General features: G+C 44.5%; 2 protein-coding genes across 12 annotated transcripts in view; one reads left to right on the forward strand and one right to left on the reverse strand.

The window, feature by feature from the left end:
* Papln (papilin, proteoglycan like sulfated glycoprotein) overlaps positions 1-3107 on the forward strand; it is a 28314-nt gene extending 25207 nt beyond the window's left edge. For all 4 annotated transcript variants that reach the window (XM_005343315.2, XM_005343317.2, XM_026779050.1 and 1 more), the window contains one exon: positions 2551-3107. In XM_005343315.2, the coding sequence (XP_005343372.1) occupies positions 2551-2726 (176 nt within the window). In that variant the 3' untranslated portion in view covers positions 2727-3107. The remainder of the gene's footprint in view (positions 1-2550) is intronic.
* Positions 3108-4111: 1004 nt separating this feature from the next.
* The window catches only part of Numb (NUMB, endocytic adaptor protein), a 127233-nt gene continuing 105535 nt past the window's right edge, over positions 4112-25809 (reverse strand). For 3 of the 8 annotated variants that reach the window (XM_013346348.2, XM_013346352.2, XM_013346356.2), the window contains 7 exons: positions 17196-17270; positions 14498-14638; positions 14168-14372; positions 12093-12383; positions 10223-10372; positions 7680-7826; positions 4113-6824 (listed from right to left, as the gene is read on the reverse strand). In XM_013346348.2, coding sequence (XP_013201802.1) covers positions 6109-6824; positions 7680-7826; positions 10223-10372; positions 12093-12383; positions 14168-14372; positions 14498-14638; positions 17196-17270 — 1725 coding nt within the window. In that variant the 3' untranslated portion in view covers positions 4113-6108. Of the gene's footprint in view, positions 6825-7679; positions 7827-10222; positions 10373-12092; positions 12384-14167; positions 14373-14497; positions 14639-17195; positions 17271-25809 lie in introns of all 8 variants that reach the window. The other 5 variants (XM_013346358.2, XM_013346359.2, XM_013346349.2 and 2 more) reach the window with 4 other exon arrangements.

Genomic DNA, 25809 nt, shown 5'->3' on the forward strand with positions numbered 1-25809 from the left:
CAGGGTTTCTCTGTGGCTTTGGAGCCTGTCCTGGGACTAGCTCTGTAGACCAGGCTGGTCTTGAACTCACAGAGATCCACCTGCCTCTGCCTCCCAAGTGCTGGGATTAAAGGCGTGCGCCACCATAGCCCGACTAGAACTGGCATCTTAAAACTGTCTAAAGCTCCCACTCACGGGAGCTCTGTGTTGAAATGACAGGGCTGGAGTGGGAAGGGGCCACTCACTCTGCTCTCTGTAGGTCTTAGTGTGTCAGGGAGGGTCAGAGCAGCAGGTCAGAACCTCTCATCCAGCAGCCAACTCTCACAGGCCTGAGGCAGATCCCGGAGAATGGTGCTTGGCACGGAGGTAACGGGGCACTGACTGCCTGGTCTGCATGAACACTCACGACAAGCAGAGTTCCAGTGCCAATATGGGAGGGCTGGGGTCAGTGCGGCTGTCATTCTGGCTGTGAGGCTGAGCATGGGAACTGGCCAGAGCTTGAAGGTGTGTGTTGAAATGTTGCTTTGCAAGACTGACTCTCACTCTGGGACCCCAGGACCCAGCCCAGTTCTCTGCAACCTGGGGAACTCAGATAGCTGGTGTGCCTATGTGAACAACAGCACCGTGGTGAGAACATCATATTCCACCTCTGATGTTCCTAGAAAATCCATCCCATCTATACACTAGCCAAACGAGCAAGACCGAGAATGTAGATTCCTATGGTGGGCGATTGCTAGGAGGACTGAGGAATCCCAGCACGTGGCTTACATAGCAGGATTACCAGTTTGAGTGCAGTGTGAGCAACATCCCCGTGTTAAAACAAAAGCCCAACAAAACCCACCTCAAAAACAACCCAAGGGGATCTGGACATTCACATTTGTGACCAGCTGTAGATGTGTCTACTGTGAAGGGAGGCCAGATGATAATGGAAGTTTGACAGTGGAGGCTAGTGGGTTTTTGGTGACATGAAGCCACTACACTGAACTTCCTGACCCCACTCATGGCTACAGCGAGGCCTCCTTTCTCTTGTCCTCTGCTGGATATTGCAGCCTTTACTTATTTTAGAAGCATCTCTCCAGAATTCCTACCTGTCTGGATGCCTTCCATTGACCAGCCTGCAGACAGATGCTCTCGTTAGCTGGTTTTCTGATAGTCACACAGTGACTATCTCATGCTGCCCAAGTCACGGCTTGGCGGCACTGGAGTTAGTATGGGGTGGGCTTAGGCTTCTAGCACATTAGAGTAAAATCCGAATTGTTTTGCCTATGAGGGCTGAATGAAGAGCAGGAAATACTGTGGAATTGGAAGGCAGTCTGGCACCCGTTCTATCCCTGCCTCATTTTTTGAGGAAGGCTCTGCTGTGGGGTCAAGACAGCAGTAAGCACTCAAATTTCTGCCATGGTTATCGCATGTCCTGGGTGCTGTCGTGAGTGGCTTCTGTATGTTATAGACAAGCACTCTACTACCAAACTATACTGCTAGGCCTCTTTTTGGTATTTTTAGTTTGAGATAGGGTCTCCCTGAGTTGCCTCGGCTGGCCTTGAAGCCGTGGTCTGCCTCAACCTCCCAAGTAGAGACTGCAGGCCTGTGCCACCAGGCCCAGCTGTTTTAAGTCCTTAGAACACCCCTCTGAGGCAGACACCATTTCCTCTCCACTTCACAGAAAAGGAAGCAGAGGTCCCTAGAGCTCAAGAAATGTGCCCAAGCAAACTCGGTAGGGAAGGGACAGTCTGCTGTGATAGGTCAGAGCTGCAACGGCTGGGAGTTGTGATGAAAGTGAACTCGGTAGGGAAGGGACAGTCTGCTGTGATAGGTCAGAGCTGCAACAGCTGGGAGTTGGAAGCAAAGTTCCAGATTTTGAAAAATAAGTGTGCACACGTGGGTTTGCTACCATGCTCCGGTTATTTTGGTAAGAAGGCCAAACCTTTCTAAGGCCACTCAGCTTGTCTGGTTTTTCATGGGGTCTTCTGAAGGAGCCAGGAAATGAAGATACTCAGCCCTGTATGGCTGGCTGTGGGGACAGCGGGGACAGCGCAGCACAGATCCTGCGGAGAGCGTAACTAGGACGCAGTAGTAGAATAGATCTGAGTGACAAACTCCTAGGAAGGGTGAGGTGGCACACGGGCTGTGCTATCGGCCACGGCTAACAGGGCTTTGAAGAGTCATTGCGTTCTCTGGCAGAAAGCAGGAAAGATGGAGCTAGGAGATGGGTGAGCTGGGGAGGCTGGAGGACTCAGCAGCACCAGGGACAACGAAAGCTCTCGCTGACTTCCAGCTTTCCTAGGTCTGACTCTATCTATCCTTCCTTCCAATCCGGGCCAACAGAGCTGTCACGTGGCTCTTTGGCTCTGGACAGTGAGGGCAGATCCGTCTGATGATCCAGGCAGTAAGGGGGAGTCTGGGAAAGGCTGTGCACTGGGCTGAGACCGCAGACAGGCAACACAGGAGGACCACTAGTGAGGCCAGCAAGGAGCCGAAGCCATAATCCCTTCTTGCTGATCAAGTGTGTGTGGAGCAGGTGAGAAGCTGTGGCAGGGGAGCTGCCTCAGCCCTTTCTCTCTCGTTCTGCAGCACCAGTCGCTCAGTCCAGGGACCTGGGCAGGGAGTGCATCGACCAGCCGGAGCTGGCCAACTGTGCCTTGATCCTGCAGGCCCAGCTCTGTGGCAATGAATATTACTCCAGCTTCTGCTGTGCCAGCTGTTCTCGCTTCCAGCCAAATGCTCAGCCTGACTGGCAGCAGGGATGAAGGCTAGCTGTGGCGCCAGTTCCGGATAGTTTGCTGGGGAGAAGGGATGGTAAGACATGGCTTCAAAGGAGTCACCCCTCAGATGCTGGCCCTCTCAGGAAGCCAGGGTTAAGCCCCAGCAGCTGCCAGTGGCAGCCTCCCCCTGTAGTGCTCAGCAGAGTCTGTGTATGACGTCAGGCTGCTGAGAAGAGGGCTCCGCCTGTACAGAACTCCTTTACATCTTCTCCTCAGAGTTCATGCTGCGGTGAGGATCCTTTCTCGGAAATGCTTGGGACCAAAGTGCTGTAAACTTTTAAATATTTGCAGACTTTACTAGTTGAGCATCCCTAATCTAAAAATCTGAAATGCTCGGAAGTCGGAAACACCCAAATGCCATGTCAGCCTGCGGAAACGTCTAGAAGTATGTTTGATTTTGAGTGAGGGATGCTCAATTTGTACAGAGGATCCACTCACCACACTACAGAACAAGCTAGGTAGGAGGCATGTGACAGTAGCAGTAGTGGCAACTGCTCAGTATTCTACGCTAGAACCCAAAGTCACTGGGTCAGACGGTGAGCTGTCTTCCTGGGTAGTGGCACAGCTGGCTTCAATACTATCACTGTATGGAGTTCATAGTGATGTTTGGGAAAGTTCTCAGCAAGGTGGAATACAATCATACGGCCTCACTTTAGGGACGTGGGGTGAAAAAGCCAGATAGATTGTAATCTGAGTGTGAGGATGTTGGGAAAGAACTAGGCTGCAGAGACGTGCCCTGAGGGGGCACACAGTTCACTGGCCTGCTCTGGGCAGCAAAGAGCAGCCATGCTTCCTTCAGTGGGAATCTGTGGAGCAGAGTGTTGCTAGAGCAGCGAGAACTATGCTGCAAACAGCAGCCGGGGGCTGGTGAGATGGCTCAGTGTTAAAACATTCACTGCCAGGCCTGATGACCTGAGTACGACCTGGAACCCACACTGGGAATGGTGGTGCATTCCTATAATCCCAATGCCTGGAGGCTGAAGCAGAAATGCCCCAGTGTGAGCCAGCCTGGGCCACAGAGTAAAACCCTGTCTCTAAACAACCCCAAACCCACAAAACCCAGCATTAACAGGATCGAGGGTACAATGTCACGACCAGGGAAGTGGTTTTTTTTTTTTTTTGGTTTTTCGAGACAGGGTTTCTCTGTGGTTTTGGAGCCTGTCCTGGAACTAGCTCTTGTAGACCAGGCTGGTCTCGAACTCACAGAGATCCACCTGCCGCTGCCTCCCAAGTGCTGGGATTAAAGGCGTGCGCCACCACCGCCCGGCCAGGGAAGTGGTTTTTATCTGGGATACAGGAAGGGATCCTTCATCTTTTAGAACCTCTGATTTCTTAACGCTCAAGGAAGAGGTCTGCACTTAGTGAGCTTCCAAGGCTTTCCCACTTTAACTCCTAGACTCTCCTAGAAGACTATTTAGTATCAAAGCTCTGACATCGGCTGGAAAACAAAGCTGCATGTAGAAGCGGTATCTCAGGTCATCTTGCTCAGAAAGGAGAGAGCTGTCTGCAGGTACAAGCAGGAAGCTTGAGCAGCAACAGTAAGTGCTCTAGACCAGGGGTGCTTACCCTGCTAACCAGAGTGTAACAAACCGCCAGAAACACTCCTCAAGATTTGAAGCACAGCTTGGTCCCTCCCACTGAAATTTTGATTTAATTGGGCTGGTGAGTAGTCTGGTGGTATAGGTATTTGTGTGCATGCGCATGCACGGTGGGAAATCTCAGGCATGCTGAGTTCACATTCCACTAAGCTGCACCTCAGGGAATTCCAATATACAGCCAAAGCTGAGAAGCAGTGCTATCAGGCAGTGGTGGTGCACTGAGAGGCAGAGGTAGGTGGATCTGTGAGTTCGAAGCCAGCCAGGACTACGTAGTGAGACCCTGTCTATCCATACGGCACCCCTGCACCCCGTGACTAAAAGTCCCAGTTTCTGTTGCAGACCTACTCTGAGCATCACAGCCGCTGATGCGCCCACGACAGCTAAGGACTATACTAGTCCCAAACTAGAAACTGGCAGTAGAGAGGAATAAAAACAACTAGAGGTTCACTTGCAAATAAGAACAGCCCTTCATGGGCAAAAGCTTCTACCACGAACATTTATTTTGTTAAAGCAGATTATAAATTCTCATCAGTACAAATATATATATGTATATATAACTTACATTTGATTGTAAGGCCAACGTTCAAAGTAAAAATGAGATGGGGTCTCACGTTGTTACCCGAGGTCAAGTAGCTGCAACTGGCATGGGATGTTCTATTCATGGCGGGGAAAACGGGGAAACGACACACAGAGCAGATAAATCCAGAATCCTCATCCCTATAAAACTTATGGGAACAAAACTTTAAGTACAAAACCCATGAAGACCCATACTACAAACCAACACAATAGCCTGCATTCCCTTTCTGGATATGATTATGTCACTGTCACCTTAATGATAAAGGATTAACATAAGGAAACTGCAATAATACATAAAAGATAATACACATTCTCTAGAGTGTAGATTGATTCCATTAAAATAATGACATTAGAGTTTCACCATAGGTTTAAAACAAGAACAACACTGCTTTCATTTTATTTAAAACTACAACCTAGTGGCTGTACTGGTCATAAGTATGATTGTTGTTGCATGTGCTAGTTACAATGAGTGATCACAGACAAGCCAGGGCTCCTGCCCACAGTTCCCGACCCTCCCTCTTTACTTCAATAGGCATCAACGATAAATCAATCTTATGTACAATTTCTTACAACTAACCCGCTCACTTTTGGCAAGATTACTTACAACTCATACAACTTTTTAATATTGAGAACTATTTAAAATATTCTAGGTGCATAAAAATAAAGATTTTGGCTTTTTTGATATATATATATTTATAATATTTATTCTGTTATTCAAAATGGAAGCTCAGCTTTATCCCCAGGACACAGCTGCCGCTGAGCCCTCCTGTGAACAGGGCAGCATGAGCTGCCTCGCTTCCCAGCTTGTACAAGCCACACTGTTCTCCATCAAGCTAAGTCAGGCCAGTACTGGGAGGAATGGGCGACTGGCCTGAAAAATAAAGGGAGATTGTTTTGCTCACTGTTATGTTTATATTCCAGTAAGTGTGCTTTGAATACAGATTCCTCTTCAGATACTTCTGCCTCTCTGTTGCCAGAGATTTGTAAGGGTTTGAGAGCGGTCAAAAGGCAACGTCTCCTTGACTTCTCTAGCCTAGCTGCAGAGCGGCCCTCTCCGGTCACCACCCCTCACTGTGCTCTGAGCTTGGACTCGCTCCTTGGGACCTTTGGGATTAGTAAAAAGTGTACTGATCAGGAAAGCAAAGTCCTCTTTGCTCCTCTAAGTACAGAAAAAGACACGTCGCAGAAACTGTCTAAAGTTCGATTTCAAACGTCTTCTGTAAGTCGCTGGAGAAAGGGTTGGTAGGGGAGGGATTAGTGCGCTGCTTGGACTTGCTTTCTAATGCAGCCCACTGGGCTTCAAAAGGATCCACTGGGCAGGTGCCTGCAGGAACCTCTGCATGCCTGCTTCCTGAGGCCAGCCTGCCATCGTCTACACCATTGAAAGCTGCAGAACCATTGAGGTGCTGAGCAGAAGGCTTAAAGAAGGGACTGGTGGTAGCACTACTTGTCTCATACTGAGGGAATGTCTGCTGTCTGGCCAGGCTTGGTGACTGATGGGGATGACTGGCCTGAGGATGACCTGCAGTGCCAAACACATTGGCTACCATCTGGGAAGGGGTGATGCCCACTACAGGCACATTAGAGGCTGCATAGGGCATCCCATTGGCCACAGGGTAGGACTGGGCAGGGACAAAGGCTGGCTGCAGGGGTGGGACCACACCCACTGGGACAGGCTGAGAGCTGAGGAATGTATTTCCTTGGAAAGGTGGTGCTGGTGGGGCAATGGCAGTAGGTGGAGGAGGCTGAAGAACTGGCTGCAGAGGGGCAGTTGGGGCCTGTGGCTGCTGGACCCGGACGCTCTTTGATACTTCTTCTAACCAACGGTCAGCCTCAGAGGGAGTACGTCTATGACCAGCCTGGAAGAGACCTGGAGAGGCAGCACCAGAAGACTGACCCCACTCAGTCCCTAGAACCAACAAGACAAGAGAGGGAGGAAGAATTAGAGGCCATTCTTGATAACCTCGGTTATGTAAAATGATCCTAAAGTGTAGACCATGCCCCCATGATGGGACACTTGTGCTTCTGGTAGAGGAACTGAAGTGTCACCAGCCAAGGAGGACGTGCTTATCTTATGAGGCTCTTCAGCTATGGCTCAAACCCCTGACCCAAGGCAGCTGACAGGTGTGAAAAGTCTATCAAGTTGCCATGGTGCAGCCACAGTAGAGAAACTGGCTTATTCTCTGGGGGAGGAGGGCGTGTGTGTCAAAGAGCTGGACCCATGGTGCCCACCTGCATTCCCAGAACAAGAGTTTGAGGCAGTGGACCAAGAGGTTAGGGCTACATAGCAAGACTGTCTCAAAACCCCCAAAACATGGATAATTAAAAAGAAAAAACACTGAAAGTCAGGACTGGTAGTGCACACCTTTAATCCCTGCACTCAGGAGGGAGAGGCAGGTAGGTCTTGAGTTGGAGGCCAGTCTGGTCTACAGAGTGAGTTCCAGCCGGAGTTATATAGTGAGATCCTGCCTCAAAACACTCCAGAAAAGTTAGTGTAAAAAAAAGTGTTCTTCATGGCACTTTTGGTAGCGACCATAGGCAGCTGTATGTGCTGCAGGGAACAGCTCACTAACGCTCTGTAGTAGCCGGGTTCTACAGTCCTGAGAGCCTCCCAGTTTATCCTCTTGCCCCAGCTTTAGAGCCTGTTCTCACAGCCACTTCTGTCTGGGAGGGAATATAGTTTTTTTTTAAGTCCTCACTCAGGTAACTGGCTGATTTTAGAACCTGCTCCCAGAATCCACTTCAATATCTGTGGCCACCTTACCCGGATGTATGGCTGCAATTTCCTTGTTAGCAGCATCAGGGGCATGGGCCCAAGGGTTCGTTTCACGCACAGGCATTGCTACGGGTGCTAGAGCAGTATTGGCTGGCTTAGCAGCAAGCACATGGAAGGCTGAGTCAGTGCCATTAGCTATAATGGGAGCAGACAACATTGATGGAGTTAATTCATGCAGGGTGTCCAAGCTACTCCAATACTGGGGGGACAGACAAGGCAGCGCAGCTGGTGTTGTGATGAACATGTTTTCCTATGGTGGATACACATACCTTCTGACACAGAGACTGTATCAAATGACTGTGCTATGAAAATATGTATATGAGAGAGGAAATGAAGCCTAACTAATAAAAATTAAGTTGAACATGATTGTTCAAGAACTAGGCTTTGAATTAAGTAGATAAAGCACATTTCATTCTTCTACACTTTTCCAAGAGATCAAATCAGGCCATCAACAATAGCAAGTTGAGTTTAGTAATTTCTTGGTATATTCTGGGAATCAAGCTAACAATATTTTATATACATTACCAAATTGAATTCTTTCAAAAGCCCATAACTCTGGGATTGGGAAATAAGTTCCCAGATGTTCTACAGATGCCTAAAACCAGATGGTAGCAAACCCTATATAATACTGGGTTTTTACCCATACCTTTACACCCAGGATAAAGTTTCATCTATAAGCTAGACACACTGAGGGGTTAATAACAATTATTGTAAGAACATATTGTAAAAACTTAAAATATATGAATTCGATTTGGAATTTTCTATTTAATACTTTGAGATATAGTTAACCACAGGCAATTGAAACTTCAGAAACAGAGACCATGCATACACATACTCTTGTATGTCTACAAGTGAGAAATCAAATGGTATGTGTTTTCATTTACTTTTTAATACAATTGTCATTTACTACAAAATTAATTTTATACCTTTAAGACTCCCCACCCATGTAATATTTATAACATCCCAAAGTGCTGATTTTCTGCCCTCATTTCCTTTTACCCAAAGCTCTTAACCCTTGTTCTTTGATTCCTTTATCAGGATCTAGTCTGTGTTCCAGTTCTCCATCATCTTTAGCATGGAGCAGACAAGTGCCTTCCCCTGCCCTATGATAAACTCTGTCTTCCCCTTCTTTAGGATTGGACAACCACACTGAGGGTCACAGTATTGTTTACCTGGGGCTGAAAACAACAAACCACCTTAGCCACAAACTGGACACCCTCTAAAGACAAAGGGCTGTGTTCTGTCCAGGTTTTATGCCCAGTGCCCTGAAAGCAGTCAGGGCAAGTGGGACGTAACTAGTCCAGGAAGATTTGACATAATCCTAACTGTATAGTCTGGACATGTCTCTTAACCTCTTGGCCTCATTTTTCTTTTCTTGGTTTTTTGAGACAAGGTTTCTTTGTTCCCTGGCTGTCCTAAAACTCACTTTGTAGACCAGGCTGGCCTTGAACACACACACATCCACCTGCCTCTGCCTCCCTAGTGCTGGGATTAAAGGTGTGCGCCACCACCACCCAGTCATTTTTCTTATTTGAAATGCCTTCCTCAAAGAGCTATTTGAGGCTTAGCTAAGATAACGTGTGAGGGTTTTCCACTGTGGCAGGCACTGTTTAGTGCTCAATAAATCAAGTTTATTTTTTCTAATACTACAAATGTCTGTCAGCTGGATAGAAAGCACATATGGCATTTGCTTCGAAGGAGACAGAGCTCCAGACTTAGACCAAAGCCAAGGGGGTATGGCGGCTTCTTCCAGGGGTAACAGCACTGTCCTGCAGGGCAGCCCTTTCTCTGCCCTCTCCAGAGATGGACTAAGCCATCGCTGGCGTTTACTTAGAAGTCACTGACTTAAGGGACATAAATTCTCTGTTGACCCATGAGTGAGGACTTTATTTAGCATCTGGGAGTGTGGGGCTCCAATCCTGGAGTGTAACTCTGCTATCAAAAAGGCAATTTTAGGATACTTGTTACAGATCATAAAATGAACCAGTGAGGTGCAGAAAGGCTTCTTCTACTTTATGAGCCTCTCAGTAGAGAAGAGGTGAGTCCAGGCCTCCTCAACTTTGACACCACTGACATTTTGGAATGAGTAATTCTTTGCTGTGGGTCCTGTCCTGCACACTGAAGGATGTTTGGCAGGATTTCTGAGGCTGTAATTAACATCCTTTCCCAAAATGTCTCCATACAAGGAAGCCGAATTTTCCGAGAGGGCAGAACTGTCCCTGGTGGGGAATCACTATGCTAGAAGGCAGAGTCCGACCAATCCTGATAGTGGATGATTTTGTAAAGCTGGCTGGCTGCTCTGACCCTAAGTCAAGAGGAAAATAAAGCAGTGGACTGAGGTTTCAGAAACTCTTACTAGCAGACAAAAGACAGACATATATGTGCCAAATGATGAAAGCGGACATTAGGAGACAGGAGGGGTGGGCAGGGAGATGAGGATAATGGCAAGCTCAGGATGCTAACTTCCAGTTCACAAGCAGCATGCTAACAGGATTGTTTAAAGAGAACAACTGAGGTCAGAGGTTACCAACCTTGTAAGACAGGAGACTGTGGTGCTACCAGTGTCACTGGCTTGGTCATTGGGGCGGAGGAAAAGGGGTCTTCAGAGGGTGTGCTGAAGGCACTGGTGATCTGTGAGCACAGGGAACTGATGCTCTCTGCCTCTCCTTCTACCTCTGGCACTGCAAGGCAAGCAAAATGTTCTAGACAGGAAATGGAATCTGACACTGTGGTGTAGGCAGCCATTTTTCACTTTATCTCCTTTGCTTGCAGAAGGATAAGTGTCAACTGTCAGGCTACACCATCAGCTTCAGTAAATTAATTGATGAATACTTCAATTTTCAGATAGCAAAGCAGAAAATGTCAGTAACTTATGCACTAAGATAGAGCGTCTTTCTCTGCAAATCCCTAAATTTATTTCTTATGACATTGTGGGGAATTTGATGGTTTTTTTTTTTTTTTTTACTTTAATGTGAGGGTGCATGTAATAGGTGAATCTTTCTGGAAGATTTCTGCAATCTATTTTTCTTTCAGCAAGTTCCTAGAAGCTATGACCCAATCAGGTTCTAGAGCCATTATGCAATTTATCCAAAAAAAAAAAAAAAAAAACAGGTTAAGGCGGGATACAAAAGCTTTGCCCTGAATCAATTAGAACATGTCACCACTCTCATTTTCTTTAAAGTTTCTAGTACATGAACTGTGATATCAAAGACAAGTGAGCTGAGGACGCTAAAGACTCTCCTTAATACTAAGTCTGGACAGCCAAGCAGGAAGATTGCTTTCGCCTAGAGTTTGGGTCCAAGAAAGTTTGAGATCCTGTGTGTGTGGGGAAAAAGATTCTGAGAACACTTACTTCCTCGTCCCTGAGCAAATAAACCATGTGTACTGAACCTTTGTGTATCTGTGAAAAGACAAAGCCCTTTGCGCCTCATCTGCCCCAGAGGGAGACTGACCAGGTACTTGAAGCCTCTGGAGCTTGTGTCAGGGGGTGCTGGAAGCCCAAACTACTTCCTGTGGTCACCCACCTCCAACTGTCCTCTGAGCCTTGTCTCATCTGCACACAGATCTTACCTCGGTACTCTATAGTGTTGTCAGTAGAAGGGCAGATTGAGCCAGAGCTTCCTCATGTTCAGTCATAGAGACAGCATGACATGTTTCAGAGGGAAGGAGAATAGGGCCAAAATCTAACGTTTTAGCTCTAGATCATATGATAAGGACAGAGCTTATGGGCTGGCTCAGCTGAACAGAACACACAGAGGTGATGAACAATGTGAACAACCTCCTGCTTCTGTTCAACAGTGGGCCTTAGATTTGTATAAGAGAAAGTCAACCTCCCAGAAACACAAGGAGCACTGACCCATTTCTTCTGTTGCTTTGACAGTGGTACTATTAACTTGTAAATGTTTTAAAAGCCTCTTTAATTCTCCTGGGTCCTGGGCAGCACAGTAAGAATGGGAATTTGGAACCCTTGATGTTTGGAAATAGGCTGGCAGAAAGAGAGTACATCTATACCAGGACAAACCATGAATCTGTGGCTCAAGCTAGAAATTCCATTGTGCTTCTGTCAACTACTTACGGAAGAGAAGATATTATTCATGGGCCCTAGTTTTTTTTTTAAACGTTTATTTATTATGTATACAGTGTTCTGGCACCAGATCTCATTACAGATGGGTATGAGCCACCATGTGGTTGCTGGGAATTGAACTCAGGACCTCCGGAAGAGCAGTCAGTGGTCAGTGCTCTTAACCTCTGAGCCATCTCTCCAGCCCCCATGGGCCCTAGTTTGCTACCATAGGAAATGACACACAACACAACTAACAGCTTCAGAGAGACAGGAGCCTAACTCGGAGGGATCTGTGCTGTCACTGAAGGTGGCGGTGCTTCAGAGCTGGAGCATATTACCTGCATTTTTGATTGGGAAATCAGTCTTCCTCTGCATAGTGGAAGGCAACTCATTGATGCGGAGGGATAGTTGGCGTTTAAAGGGTGACATCTTCTGGCTAAGAGCAGGAAATCCCCGGAAGGAGCCTTGGCGAGCAAGCTGTTCAATTGGTGCATGCCGGCGTGGGATGGCATGAGGATTGTTCATCTCCAGAGAAGCAGTGGTATCCGAAGTGGGAGAGGTGGGAGAGGATGGGGATGGTGCAGTGTTGCCAGAGGCCACTGATGGACCAACAACTGCCTTATCTGTCTCTGCTCAATAAAACCAAAGAACAAGACCATAGGCCTCAGTAGTGACTTTCAAATATTCTGAGTTCACAGAGCTAGGGGCACAGAAGCCCTCTTGTTCTTTAACTCGCCCACCTCCCTGTCTTACAGAGACAGGCTAGAAAATGGTTCAGACCTCCTACATTCCAACAAATGAAGGTTTAGTAATACCTGCTTGTCTTATCCTCTATTAAGACAACCAGACAGGGCTGGAGAGGTGGCTCGATGGTTAAGAGTACTGGCTGGCTGTTCTTCCAGAGGGCCCAGGTTCAATTCCCAGCACTCACATGGCAGCTCACAGGGGTTCCGGACACTCTCTTCTGAACTACCATATATCTTTCACGTACAAATGTTAAAAACAAAAGAATGATGGGTCATCTAGATGATAAAGCCCTATAGCTAAAATCACATGCTCTGGCATAGGACAAAGAAGTCAAGTTAGACTTGTGCTGGAGGAAACCGTCACACACAGTGTTACTCAGCAGTGGACCCTGCAAGCTGCAACTGTGGTTGGCTAGGCAGGATGTGCCCACTGGTGCAATAGATGAGGTCTATTGTACAAGTAACCAACTAGTTTCTAATTGGATTTGGGGCCCATTTTGAAGGAAGGGGTTCATGTTTGGTACTGTAAATCTAGTAAAACAACCAATGGATGAGAGGCTAAGGAGTCAAGTGCTTTTTGTACAAATCTGACAACTGGAGCTTGGATTTCCCAGGATCCAATGCTGCCTGGGCATTTACACTCAGTTTAAGAGAGAGTCCAGCACTCAAGAGGAGACAAAGACAGTGAACTCTGGGCTGAACTGAGACCTGGTCTTAATGAATAAGGTAGATGGGAATGGAAAGATGGCTCAGCAGGTAAGAGCACTGGCTATTCTTCTAGAGGTCCTGAGTTCAATTCCCAGCACCCACATGGTGGCTCACAACCATCTATGATGAGATCGTGTGCCCTCTTCTGTTAAGCAGGGACACATGCAGGCAGAACACTGTGCACATAATAAATACATCTTAAAAAAAATAAAGCAGTGCTACTGAAGAAGACTCAGTGCTAGCTCTGGGGTTCTGCACACTCTCCAACACGTTAGAGAAGTAAAGCATCAGGATAAGACCAGCACTCTTGCGGCCAGCATCGTAGCCAGTGCTCCCTCCTCCAAGTTGGTCTTTGATGGCATTTGTGTCTCATAGAGATAGACACATTGGAATTAAATCTGTTTCAGGATAGGCAAGAGATATTTTTCGGCAGCTTCTTCAACTGCTCTTCACCTTCCCCAGAGGAGCTTACTATAATGGAAAGAATATGGTTTTTAAGCCACTCTAAATAAAGCACTTGTAAAAGACTTTTAGTTTTGTCCTTAAGGTCTTCACATGTTGGTAAGAGATCTTTCTGAGTGTATGGTGCGGGTGGAGGATAAAGAATGATAAAAATAGAACCCACATTAGAAATGATCTATCACTGGGCTATATCTGTAATCCCAAGGGTTCTTTTTGTCTGTAGGAAACTTGTCTCTGATAGCTTCAAATATAAATCTGTTGGGAAAAAAAATTGCATTAAATAAACATATCCCCCCCCCCCAAAAAAAAACATGCCAGACGGTTGTGGCTCACGCCTTTAATCCCAGCATTCGGGAGGCAGAGGCAGGTGGATCTCTGTGAGTTCGAGGTCAGGCTGGTCTATAAGAGCTAGTTCCAGGACAGATTCCAAAGCTACAGAGAAATCCTGTCTCGAAAAACCAAAACAAACAAATACACCACAGCAGAACACACTGTACCTTTCTTGGCATCTTGCAGCTGTTTCATGATCTCCTCTCTTTCAGCTTGTTCAGTGGCAGTTGTGACTCGGAATGATCCTTCTCTTGTAAAAGTGGTTCTACTGGCATCAAAGGTGGCAGTGACTCCACATTCCTTCTCCCGTTTCTGTTTTCGCTCTAAACAGGCTGCAAAAGCACAGCCTACGGCATGGCTCAGTCTCTCCCCCTGAAGAGAGCAGGTTTTGAAAGCTCTATGAGAGTTACATCACCAACAACTACATACACATACAGCTGTTGCAAATTCCAGTTTAAAATTAACCCTCATGAGGGCAGATACCATGTTGGACTTACCGTGTCCTTGACAGCCATGAAGCAGTGACAGATCCAGCGCCGAGTGGTGCCATCTCGGCATATATAAGAAAAGGCTCTGTCAAAGTTCCTATCTGGGGCACAGAAAGAAACTTTCTCTATCGTCTGGTCAACTATGAGGTCCTAGAAAATGGAAGCACAGAGCAAGAGAAGGATTGTGAGCGATTTGGTCTTCTTAAAAGTATCACAGGATGTTCAATTCTGCAATGCAGAATCCCTACACAGGTTGCAACTGGGCTATGGAATATCTAGTAGTTGGAACAGTGAGTTTGACTATGAAACATCACTTGCTCAGATGATTCCCTTACTTCATCTCCATATTCTAAAGTACGCATGTGTCAGTTGGTCCTAGATTGGAGCTCTTTCACAGTAACTGCCAAGCCCAATGACAGTATGCACACATAAATCAATGTCTTAAAATCCTGTTGGCTTATCTGAAAATACAGCAAAAACAAGATAGTGAGGTCCCACTACCTTTGTTATGCAAATTAGACTGATAATATACAGTGTTCTATATTCTCCCTTTTTTCCAACCAACTTTAGCTCCATCCAACAGATGTTTTTCACTTCAAGTACTGTATTTTTTAGATGTATAATTTTCTCTTCCATCCCTAGGATTTTTGCTTCTTTTTAATAATTTCTGAGATTTTCTGGTTGTTTATTCAATAGTAGCATCTTTTCTTTCACACCCCTCAGTGCAGCTGTAATGCCTGCTTTTCAAGTTTTGTCTGCTGCTTCTAACTCCCAGGTTCTTTTGGATGCTCTCTCTGCATGAATGAATCATATTTGCTGTTTCTTTGTATGCTAGAAATTCATGTGTCACCACAACATAGTATCTTGCTTAAAGAAAGGTTAGGGACCTGAAGTTCAAACTTCTGTATTTGCATTCATTTGTGCAGATCATGGCATGTCCTCGTCATAAGCACTAATTCCAATTCTGACAACTGGTGAAATATAAAGGTGGGAAAATGGATCCAAAGGTGATAAGCCACCAATTACAGTATGCATGGTGGCTCAGGCCTACAATCCCTGCACTTAGGAGGCTAGGGCAAGAGACCTGATGCAAATTCAAGGCCAAACTAGGTTGGTGCATAGTAAATTCCAGAGGAGACTGGGCTAGGGTTCTCTAAGGGATACACAGAGACCCTGTCTCTACAGACCACCCAACCTATCTACTAGCTACTATCATCAGTCAACGTGGAAAGAACAAAACTCATAAGTACACGTGCTACAAGTAGCCACTAAAGGGCAGTATCAATTTCCAATAATAGTGAAGAAAAAAAAACAACACACACACAAGTTTGATAGATTTGGAAGGCTAAGGCAAAGGGACTGCTAGATCAAAAGCAGCCAAGTCAAAACATGTCATCCAAAACATGAATTAAAATGATACAAATTTTAAAGGATACTTATAACATTGTTTTTAAAAATGTGTTAAAATTTAAGCCTATTAGTATTTTGAACTTAAAAAAAAGAAGGGCAAAGGTCTGAAATGCAGCTGTATTAAGTCCCATAAAAATGATCAGACATTGCTGGTGGTGGTGCACACCTTTAATCCCAGGACTCAGGAGGCAAAGGCAGGTGGATCTCTGTGAATTTGAGGCCAGTCTGGTATAGAGAGAGAGTTCCAGAACAGTCAGGGCTCTTACACAGAGAAACTTTGTCTTGAAAAACATAACAAAAAAAATAGGACAAATTGTTTATCAAACCTGTTCTTTGTTTGCCCAACTTTATTCACTTCTAAATTAAGTTCTGGTTAAAAATGTTTCCTGACATTAGGTCTCAAGAAAATTCAGTAATGATTAAGTGTCCTTACATAACTTAAGTATTTAGAGTCACTTTCTATTAAATACAAAATGATACCTAGGATATTGTTTGAATCCTAAATAAATTCTCACCTCTAATGGTTAAAATTTCACTTCAGTTGAGCCCTGAGTCGGCTGATTCACTTATCACTCTCTATAATATATTTTCTTAAGGAAAAAGGGCAAATTTAAGATGTGGCCTAAAAAATTACAGTAAAAATACATCACCTATATATTATTGATCTAAAAAAAGTAAACACAGAACAAAGATAGAACTCATATCTGATTGATTGAAAGTGTCACCCCAGCCCCTGGCATTCATCCTTGGGGCACCAGTGGAGCAGAAAGCTCCATCTCAAGCCCCTCCCCCTGGGAGTTGCCTTGGTCTGAACTCCATCTCCAGAAAAGTCTGCCAAGTGCTGATCCCCACTTGGGAGGGTCAGGATCACTCCCATAGGTCTCTGGGTTTTGCGTGGTCCCTCCCCCTTCGTCCCCTTGCCATGCTCCCTGCCACCCAGGGTGCTGCATTAAACATGGGCATCGATTTGGTCTAATTTGGTCTGATTGGAATTATTTGTGTGAGAGGCTCATCTTAAGATTATTTTAACAATCTCTTAGCATTAAACTTTAATGCTTGGTACGTGAAATATGCTATATCATGTAGAACAAAATGTTGTGAGTTTTTTTTTTCCATAAAGTAAATGAGTTACTAAGTTAGTTTCCTGGACATGGAAGCAGTCTCTCAAAAGACTATACTTTGGACACGTGGCAGGATATTACAGAGCTACTACAACAACTTAATGCCATTTTATCACTAGAGATTAAAAAAAAAAAACCCACAAGAGCAGTAACATTTGAACTCACAAAACCTTTACCTTGGTTTTTTCATCCACAACCCTGAGTCCGTCCGCCGATACCCATAGAACGGCCTTCACTGCTTTCTTTCCCGTCTTTGAAAAGATAAAGGGGGGGGGGGAACATACATACATAATGTTAAAAGAAAAACAAAATACTGATTTCTGTCTTCCAAGAGTCACAAGGGGAGAGGAAGTCCAAGCGCAGGAAGGATGCCCAAAGCCAGATATTCAACCAAACTGCAGAAACATTCAGGAAAAAACAAGCCAAAGCTATTACTTCCGAAACATAACACAAAGTCATAAGACAAACGAAGTAAGGGAAAGGACGGATAGAACTAAAACCAAGATAACACATTCCATAAAGGGCAAAGGGTTCACAACTAGTTCCTCACCCACTTAAAATAAACAATTGAGAAACTAAGACTCAGATAAATAGTAAATACATAAGGAGTTACACCACAAGAACGTCTACAGGTACAGTGTGGAGGGCCACAGATAAATCAGAATCAGTATGCTGACCATTTACTATTCTCTGATAATCTGTGTGACCCTTGGTCACCTGAAATTTTCATGTTAAAAATGACAAGAAACCTTCATTACTCTATGAACAATCTTTAAAAACCATTATTTATTCCCTTAAGAGTAATACCCCTTCAGTTTGGGTTTTTAAAATATTTATTTATGTATATGTATGTTTTGATTGCATGTATATCTGCACAGCAGAAGAGGGCATCAGACCCATGGGACTACAGTTATAGATGGTTGTGAACAGCCATGTGGGTGCTGAGAATTGAACTCAGGACCTCTGGAAGAGCAGTCACTTCTCTTAACTGCTGAGCCATCACTCCAGCCCTGATTTAATTTAGTTTTTAATTTGACATTAAATGCATGAAAATATTCTTTTTTTTAATTTTTAATTTTTTTTTTTGGTTTTTCAAGACAGGATTTCTCTGTGGTTTTGGAGCCTGTCCTGGAACTAGCTCTGTAGACCAGGCTGGTCTCGAACTCACAGAGATCTGCCTGCCTCTGCCTCCCGAGTGCTGGGATTAAAGGTGTGCACCACCATCGCCCGGCCTGCATGAAAATATTCTGAAGGCAAAGGAAGTTTTAAAAATTACAGAGAAGATAAGGGTTATTTGGTGCTGTTGTCTGGTTGGTTGGTTTTTTGAGACAGGGTTTGTCTGTGTATCCCCGGCTGTCCTAAAACTCTCTCTGTAGACCAGGCTGGCCTCAAACTCAGAGATTTGCCTGCTTCTGCCTCTGCCTTCTAAGTGCTGGGATTAAAGGCAAGTGCCACTCTCCCCAACCCCCAGTTTTTGTTTTGTTCTTTCTTTTAGCTGGCTGGAAAAGATATCTCTGTTGGGTTGTCACCCAAATAAGAATCACTGAGACCAAGTTAGTAATTTATTCCTCTGTGAGACAATGAAGTAGTACTTAAGGTCCTTTCTTAACTTGTCTACAGATATAAGCAAATTAAAACAAAAGCTGAGGTGGGTATCAGACTGAAACAGAAGTAAAGACCAAAGGGTATCTGGTGCCAAATTTGGAGCAGCAGCTTCTAGAAGGGACAGGAATAAGAGAACTGCCATTCTCCTTCCCATATCCCCAAGCCCAGGAATCCTGGCTGTGGAAGCACACTCTTAGTTAACAAGCTGCTAGGACCCGCTCCAGGCTCATCATCTCCACTGCCACCACTGCAAGCCAGATGAATGTCTGCAGCGTTTTAGCCACCGTACATACAGGAAGACCTCACAGACCTCTGAAAAGTGATACTCCAAGAAAACATAATAAAATAGTAAGTGCTAGAGATGAGTGGAAAACAAGGTACAATGATCAGAAAAAGATAGTCAAATCTATTTGTGGGACTCGGGAAGGCTATGCCAAGAAGACAGAACTGAGTCCTGAGAAAATTTTTCTCAATGCCCTAAAATAAGGCTAGGGAAGCAGAGAAATGCTACGACAAGCCAGGCAAAAGACAGTAGTCCAAGCCGGGCGGTGGTGGCGCACGCCTTTAATCCCAGCACTTGGGAGGCAGAGGCAGGAGAATCTCTGTGAGTTTGAGGCCAACCTAGTCTACAAGTTCCAGGATAGACAACAAAGTGGCACAGAGAAACCCTGTCTTGAAAAACAAACAAAAAACCAAACCAAACAAACAAGACAGTAGTCCAAGACATGAAGGTAAATGGTACAAAAGTCTGGAACTCTGAAAATATTTTAGTATAGGTTGAAAGTAGGCTAGGCAAGAAGCAATGGTAGACAATCAGGAGGGAAGGCCGTATCATGCAAGACCTGTATGCCTTCTAGGGAACTGGATCTTAATTCTGTGGGCAATGAAAGCTACAAAGAAAACAAAAAAAACACAATGAAGTCGATTTCCATTTCTATTCTTATGTATCAACCTGACTCTGTGTGTGCATGTGTGCGCAGTCAAGAGAACAACCTGCAGTTCTTCCCTTTTATGATGTGGCCCTGGAGAGGGAACTCAGGTCACCAGGCTTGGCAGCAAGGGCCTTTATACACCGCGCCATCTCACTGGTGTTAGGTTTGCATTTTCTACAAATGAATTCTTATGTTTAATTATGCCTGTGTCTGTGCCTGTGAGTGCAATATCTGTGGATGTCAGAAGGTGGTGTTGTATCCTGGAGTTGCAGTTATAGGTAGGTATGAGCTGCCTTTTGTGGCTACTGAGCAGTAAACTTGGTTCCTCTGGAAGAATAGCAAAAGCTCTAAACTGCTGAGTCATCTCTGCAGTCCCTAGATTTGCATTTTGAAACAAGACTTTGCAGCAGTGTACATGAGGTCAGAAAGAGATCAACAAACAAGATTCCAGGTGGGGGAAAAATCGGGGTTGATATATCTTGGCTAAGAGAGAAAGGGGGTTTTACAGTGTATAGGGGAGAGGAAGGGTTCCTGTCTTGTGTCGGAGTGAAAGGTAACTCTGGCTAAGATAGATAAAAGATGTGAAATTCATTTTAGAGGAGATTTTAGGAAGTCTGGGGTGTCTGTCAAGCATCAAACTAGATGGGGATCAGCAGACAACTGAATAAACAGAAACGAGGCTAAAAAGAGATTTTTTGGGGGGGGGGGGAGGGAGGAAGGTTTCTCTACGCAGTCCTAGCTGTCCTCTGACAGAGATCCTCCTGTCTTTGCCTCCCAGGTGCTTGGATTTAAGGAGTATGCTACCACACTTGGCAAAAGATAATTTCTTAAAATAAGTTTGCTAGCTGGGCGGTGGTTGTTGTAATGAGAGGAGCGGACCGCGTCCCACCACCCAAGAGGAGCGCAGGCCCTTTGTTCTGTCCGGCCCAGCTAGCTTAGCCCCTGAAATAATTACACGGAAACTGTATTCATTTAAACACTGCCTGGCCCATTATATCTAGCTTCTTCTTGGCTAATTCTTACATATTCGTTTAACCCATCTCCATTAATGTGTATTACCACTTGACTGTGGCTTACCGGAATGAGTCTAACCAGCGTCTGTCTCGCAGAGGAGAGCCATGGCGTCTGCCACACTGCCTTCTTCCTCCCAGCATTCTGTTCTGTCTACTCCACCCACGTAATTTTCTGTCCTATCAAAAGGCAGTCTCTTTATTTAACCAATGAAAGTAACACATAGAAGTCCCTCCTACACCAGGTGTTAATGCATGCCTTTAATCAAAGTGTGACTTCCAGGCCAGCCTGGTCTATAAGAACTGGTTCCAGGACAAGCCCCAAAGCTGTAGAGAATCCCTGCCTTGAAAAACCAAACCAAACAAACAAAAACAAACAAACAAACAAACAAAACAAAAAAACCCAAAAAGGGTTTGCTGTGGGATAATGCTCAACGCTGATGGGCCAGCAGCCAGGCAGGGGGTGATGAGACTAGGAGAATTCTGGGAAGAGGAAAGGCAGAGAGAGTCAGTCACCAAGCAGACACAGAGGAAGCAAGATGAAAATGCTGCACTGAGAAAAGGGAACCAAGCCACATGGCTAAACGTAGACAAGAATCATGGGTTAATTTAAATTATAAGAGCTAGTTAATAATAAGCCTGAGCCAAACAGTTTATAATTAATACATGCCTCTGTGTATTCTTTGGGACTGACTGGCTGTGGGACCAGGTGGGACAGAAACTTCTGTCTACAAAAGTCATTTTATTTTATGTACATGGGTATTTTATTTGTGTGTGCCTCTGTATACCAGGAGAGGGCACTGGATCCTATGGGACAACAGTTACAGATGGAAGTGAGCTGTGATGTGGGTGTTGGAAATTGAACTCAGGATGTCTGGAAACACAGCCAATGCTCTTAAATGCTGAGCTCTCTCTTCATCACCAAGAGATAATTAAAAGATTTACTTACTATGAATAGAGTATTCTGCCTGCAGGCCAGAAGAGGGCACCACATCTTAACATGGATGGTTGTGAGCCACCATGTGATTGCTGGGAATTGAACTCAGGACCTCTGGAAGAGCAGCCAGTCCTCTTAACCACTGAGTCCTCTCTCCAGCCCCAAGAGATAATCCTCTTTTTTTTTGTTTTGTTTTGTTTTTCGAGATAGAGTTTCTCTGTATTACAGCTCTAGCTGTCCTAGAACTAGCTCTTGTACACCAGTTGGCCTTGAACTCACAGAGATCCACCAGCCTCTGCCTCATTGCCTGGGTGAGGTAATTCTTAAGATAGAATTCTAAACTGGGAGACAATAGAAAACAATTAAAGGAATATAGCCAGTGGAACAGAACAATGCACGAGGACTATCATTAGACCTGAAGGAGCAGGGCTCAAAAGTAATGGACAGCTGTGTCAGAAGAGATAAAATGATCAAGTAGATAGATCTACTGAGAGCCAGACAGTGGTGGCGCACACCTTTAATCCCAGCACTCGGGAGGCAGAGGCAGGCGGATCTCTGTGAGTTTGAGAGTTTGAGGCCAGCCTGGTCTGTAAGAGCTAGCTCTAGGACAGGTTCCAAAGCTACAAAGAAACCCTGTCTCAAAAAAAAAAAAAAAAGAAGAAGAAGAAGAGGAGGAGGAGGAGGAGGAGGAGGAGGAGGAGGAGCCCACCGGATTGTGCATAAAGACACAGCAGAGTAACAGAGTCATGACAGCACATTTATGTGTTACTATGGCTAGGCTGTAGCCATCTGGTTGCTTGATCAAACACTAATCTAAAAGTTGCTGTGGCTAGGCATGGCTGCAATCCCAGTACTCAGGAGGCTAAGGAGAGATCATCATGCGCTTGAGCCAGATGGATACCACGATGAATTCCAGGTCAGCTGGTGTACAAGAAATGCCTATCTTTTTTTTTTTTTAATCTTTCTTGAGACAGGATTTATGCAACAGCCCCTGGAACTCACTGGAAGACCGGGCTGGCCTCAAATTCAGAGGTCTGCCTGATTGTGCCTCTGAGTGCTGGTATTAAAAGCACGCACCGACAGGCCTGGCCGAAGACTTTATCTTAAAAGAACAAACAAGGGCAAGAGAGATGGCTTAGTGGTTAAGAGCACTTGACTTTTCAGAACTGAAATTCAGATCCTGCCCCTCAGGTCAAGTGACTCACAGCCACCTGTAACTCCAGTTTCAGCAAACCCAGGACACAACACTCGTTTCTGGCCTCAGAGGGCACACAACAAACAAACAAACAAGCAGTGACTGACTTTAGGTAAGGGAGATTATCTTTTAACATTTGGGTAAGTTTTGTTCAACCAGATGAGAAAGAAAATGTCTACCTTGAGTCTGTAACACAGGAATGTTGTTTGAGCTTCAACCCTGCTATCCTCAAACTTCAGACAAGCCACATGCATAAACTCATAAGCCAGCTCCTAAAATAACCTATCACATGTCCATGCAGGTGTCCAAAAGTACATATGCACCCACGTTCACCTATCAAAGTGGGCTTCCCTGGAGGACCTGATTGATAGTGAAGTGGAAGTTAGATGAGCTGAGAAATACATGAACGGTAAGAAGAGTCTATGAATACTAAACATACTCTTTAATTAAAAACGCTTAATTAGCTGAGTATGGTGGCGCACTCTTTGATCCCAGCACTTGAGAGGCAGAGGCAGGCAAATCTCCATGAGTTCAAGGCCAGCCTGGTCAGTATCTCTGTCTCAAGCCAACAACAGGTTTTACTCTAATGTTAGCTGGTGCTGCATGCTTGTATTCTCAGCACTAAGAAATTAAGGCTGGAGGCATATACAGCAAGACTAGGTTAAAAAAAAAAAAAAAGAATTTCCAGGGCTGGAGACCATTGCTCAGAGGTTAAGAATGCTGACTGCTCTTCCAGAGGTCCTGAGTTCAATTCCCAGCAACCACATGGTGGCTCACAACCATCTACAATGAGATCTGGCACCCTTTTCTGGCCTGCAGGCATACATGGAGGCAGAACACTGTGTATATAATAAATAAATAAGATCTTTAAAAAAAAAGCATTTCCATAAAAAAGGAGAGTTACATACATGGCAAAGAGGCAAGCAGAGGACCAAAGAACATCTAGAAGACTGTGAAAAACTTGCACGCATTTGCAAGTTACTCTAGAAACATAAAACAAGCCTGAATTCAGTGCTATTATTCACAAACTAAGCAGGAGACAGAACTTCTGTTTCTTCATATGTAACATGTGTGTGTTAAAAGGATCAGAGATTATACACAGTAACTAGAACTTTATAAAGGTAAAAAGGGAATATAGTAGCCATTTAACATTATATTACTGCATCCTAGAGAGGACTGTAAGATGGGAGGAGACAAGTCTCACTCTCAATCTCAATCTGAGGATTCCTGGAGGCAGGATCACCCATTTTTGGTCTGAGGCAGAGGCAAGAATCAGTGGCTGGCTGCTTTGCTTTTCTGACCTTTAGGTCTCTGGGGTTTTATTATTCATGCTACATGATACTGCTAATTTTTTTTTTTAAAGTTGTGCTTTCAGCTTTGCTAAGTGAAGGATATTAATTCTTCCCTTTTTATGTTCAAAGAATTTGCTAAAAATTTGCTGTGGGGAATAGAGAAGGCAGCCAACCAATGACATAAAAGACTGCTAATTGGTACAGAAAGTCCTTAGTATGTTCATTTGCAGACTTATCACTTATCATGTTATATCACTGCTATATAAACTGCAGTCTTCAGCATTTGCAGCAACAGTTAGGTTAAGGCTAGCCAACTGAAGGATTGGGAAAAATAAGTCATTTTAGAATTGGTTTCTTTGTTAGATTCTTTACAATATTCGGAAATGTTCTGAAATTTACTCTTGGTTCAATTTTATGGTTATAGAAACATTTATTTTTCATTTATGCCTTCATTAAAAATTTTATATTATAATAATGGATTGTATTGCATATAATCTAATAGACTCTGGGAGAGGCACAGTATGCAACTGTGTGCCTAGTAGTGAACCCATCAGGATCCAATGGATAGTGCCAAACCCATGGTCACGGAAACGGCCCTTATGGGACACAAAACAAGACAGAGTTGTGATTATGGGAAAGAGATCTGTAAAGGAAGAAGTGGGAAGGGAGGTTGGCAGCAATGGGAGGAAAGTGAGGGAGGCTGGGGAAAGAGTTAACCAGAATGCATTATACACATGTATGAAGTTGCCAAAGAACAAAATGTATTGATTTAAAAAAAAAACAGCTAATTCAGAAGAAACATGAAATGTAGGACTTACTTGTGGTGGAAATACCCTCTCCAAAAGGTGCACACCTTAGACACTAATGAAACCGAGGTGGTGATGATGTGTGTGAGAAATTACGGATGAGGTCGTTACTGTTGTTACAACACTCTGGCTTGGTCATCACTTCAAGGTTACAGGTGGAATTCCTACTGGCTAATCCTGATGTCAAGAAGAGTTTCACACTAAAGATTATTGTTTTTCAAAGAAAGAAAATGGACCTAACATAGACAGAATTTCAGTAACTTAGAATTTAGTGACATCTGGACAGAGGATCAAGCCGACCTGTGACTAGTAGAAAGCTTCAAGTTGCCACTTTTTAAGTATCCACCCTGGGATTAAGAAATTAGTATCTACTTTAAATTTCTTTTATTATGAGTAAATCTTTTAAATTTTAATTTCTTTCTCTCTTTAATTTTGAGACAAGGTTTTTCTATATAGTCTAGGCCAGCCTCAGACTCTGTTACTCTAAACCCACACGTCTAGTAACCAGGCTCCGCAGTGAATCAATGGCAGAGACTACAATAAGAGAACCACACAGTTTTAGTTTTTGTCAGTCTACTTTGGAGACAGGGTCTTGCTACCCTTGAACTCTCTATGTAGCAACTGGCCTTGAACTTGTGATTCTCCTGTCTTAACCTCCTGCCACAGGAGTGTGCCACTATGTATGCCTGGTGAATGGTATGCTGGGACTGACCTTCTGCATGCTAGTCAAGCACTGTGTCAACTTCAGAGTGATTAAGCAGAAATAACTTTTAAAAATAAATTGAAAACCAATGAACTAACAGGCTGGTAACAGTCTTCGTAGATTAGAGGAGCCTTACATTGTTTCCTTTTTACATATAGATGCTAAGCGAAGCTGGAAGAAACGAGATACATTTATAGGAATGAGTGTTTAAGTCAGAGATTGGCACTTTCTTTTTTTTTTTTTGGTTTTTCGAGACAGGGTTTCTCTGTGCCTTTGGAGCCTGTCCTGGAACTAGCTCTGTAGACCAGGC

This window comes from Microtus ochrogaster, chromosome 1 (genome assembly GCF_000317375.1).
Source record: "Microtus ochrogaster isolate Prairie Vole_2 chromosome 1, MicOch1.0, whole genome shotgun sequence".
In the NCBI taxonomy this organism is placed as follows: domain Eukaryota; kingdom Metazoa; phylum Chordata; class Mammalia; order Rodentia; family Cricetidae; genus Microtus; species Microtus ochrogaster.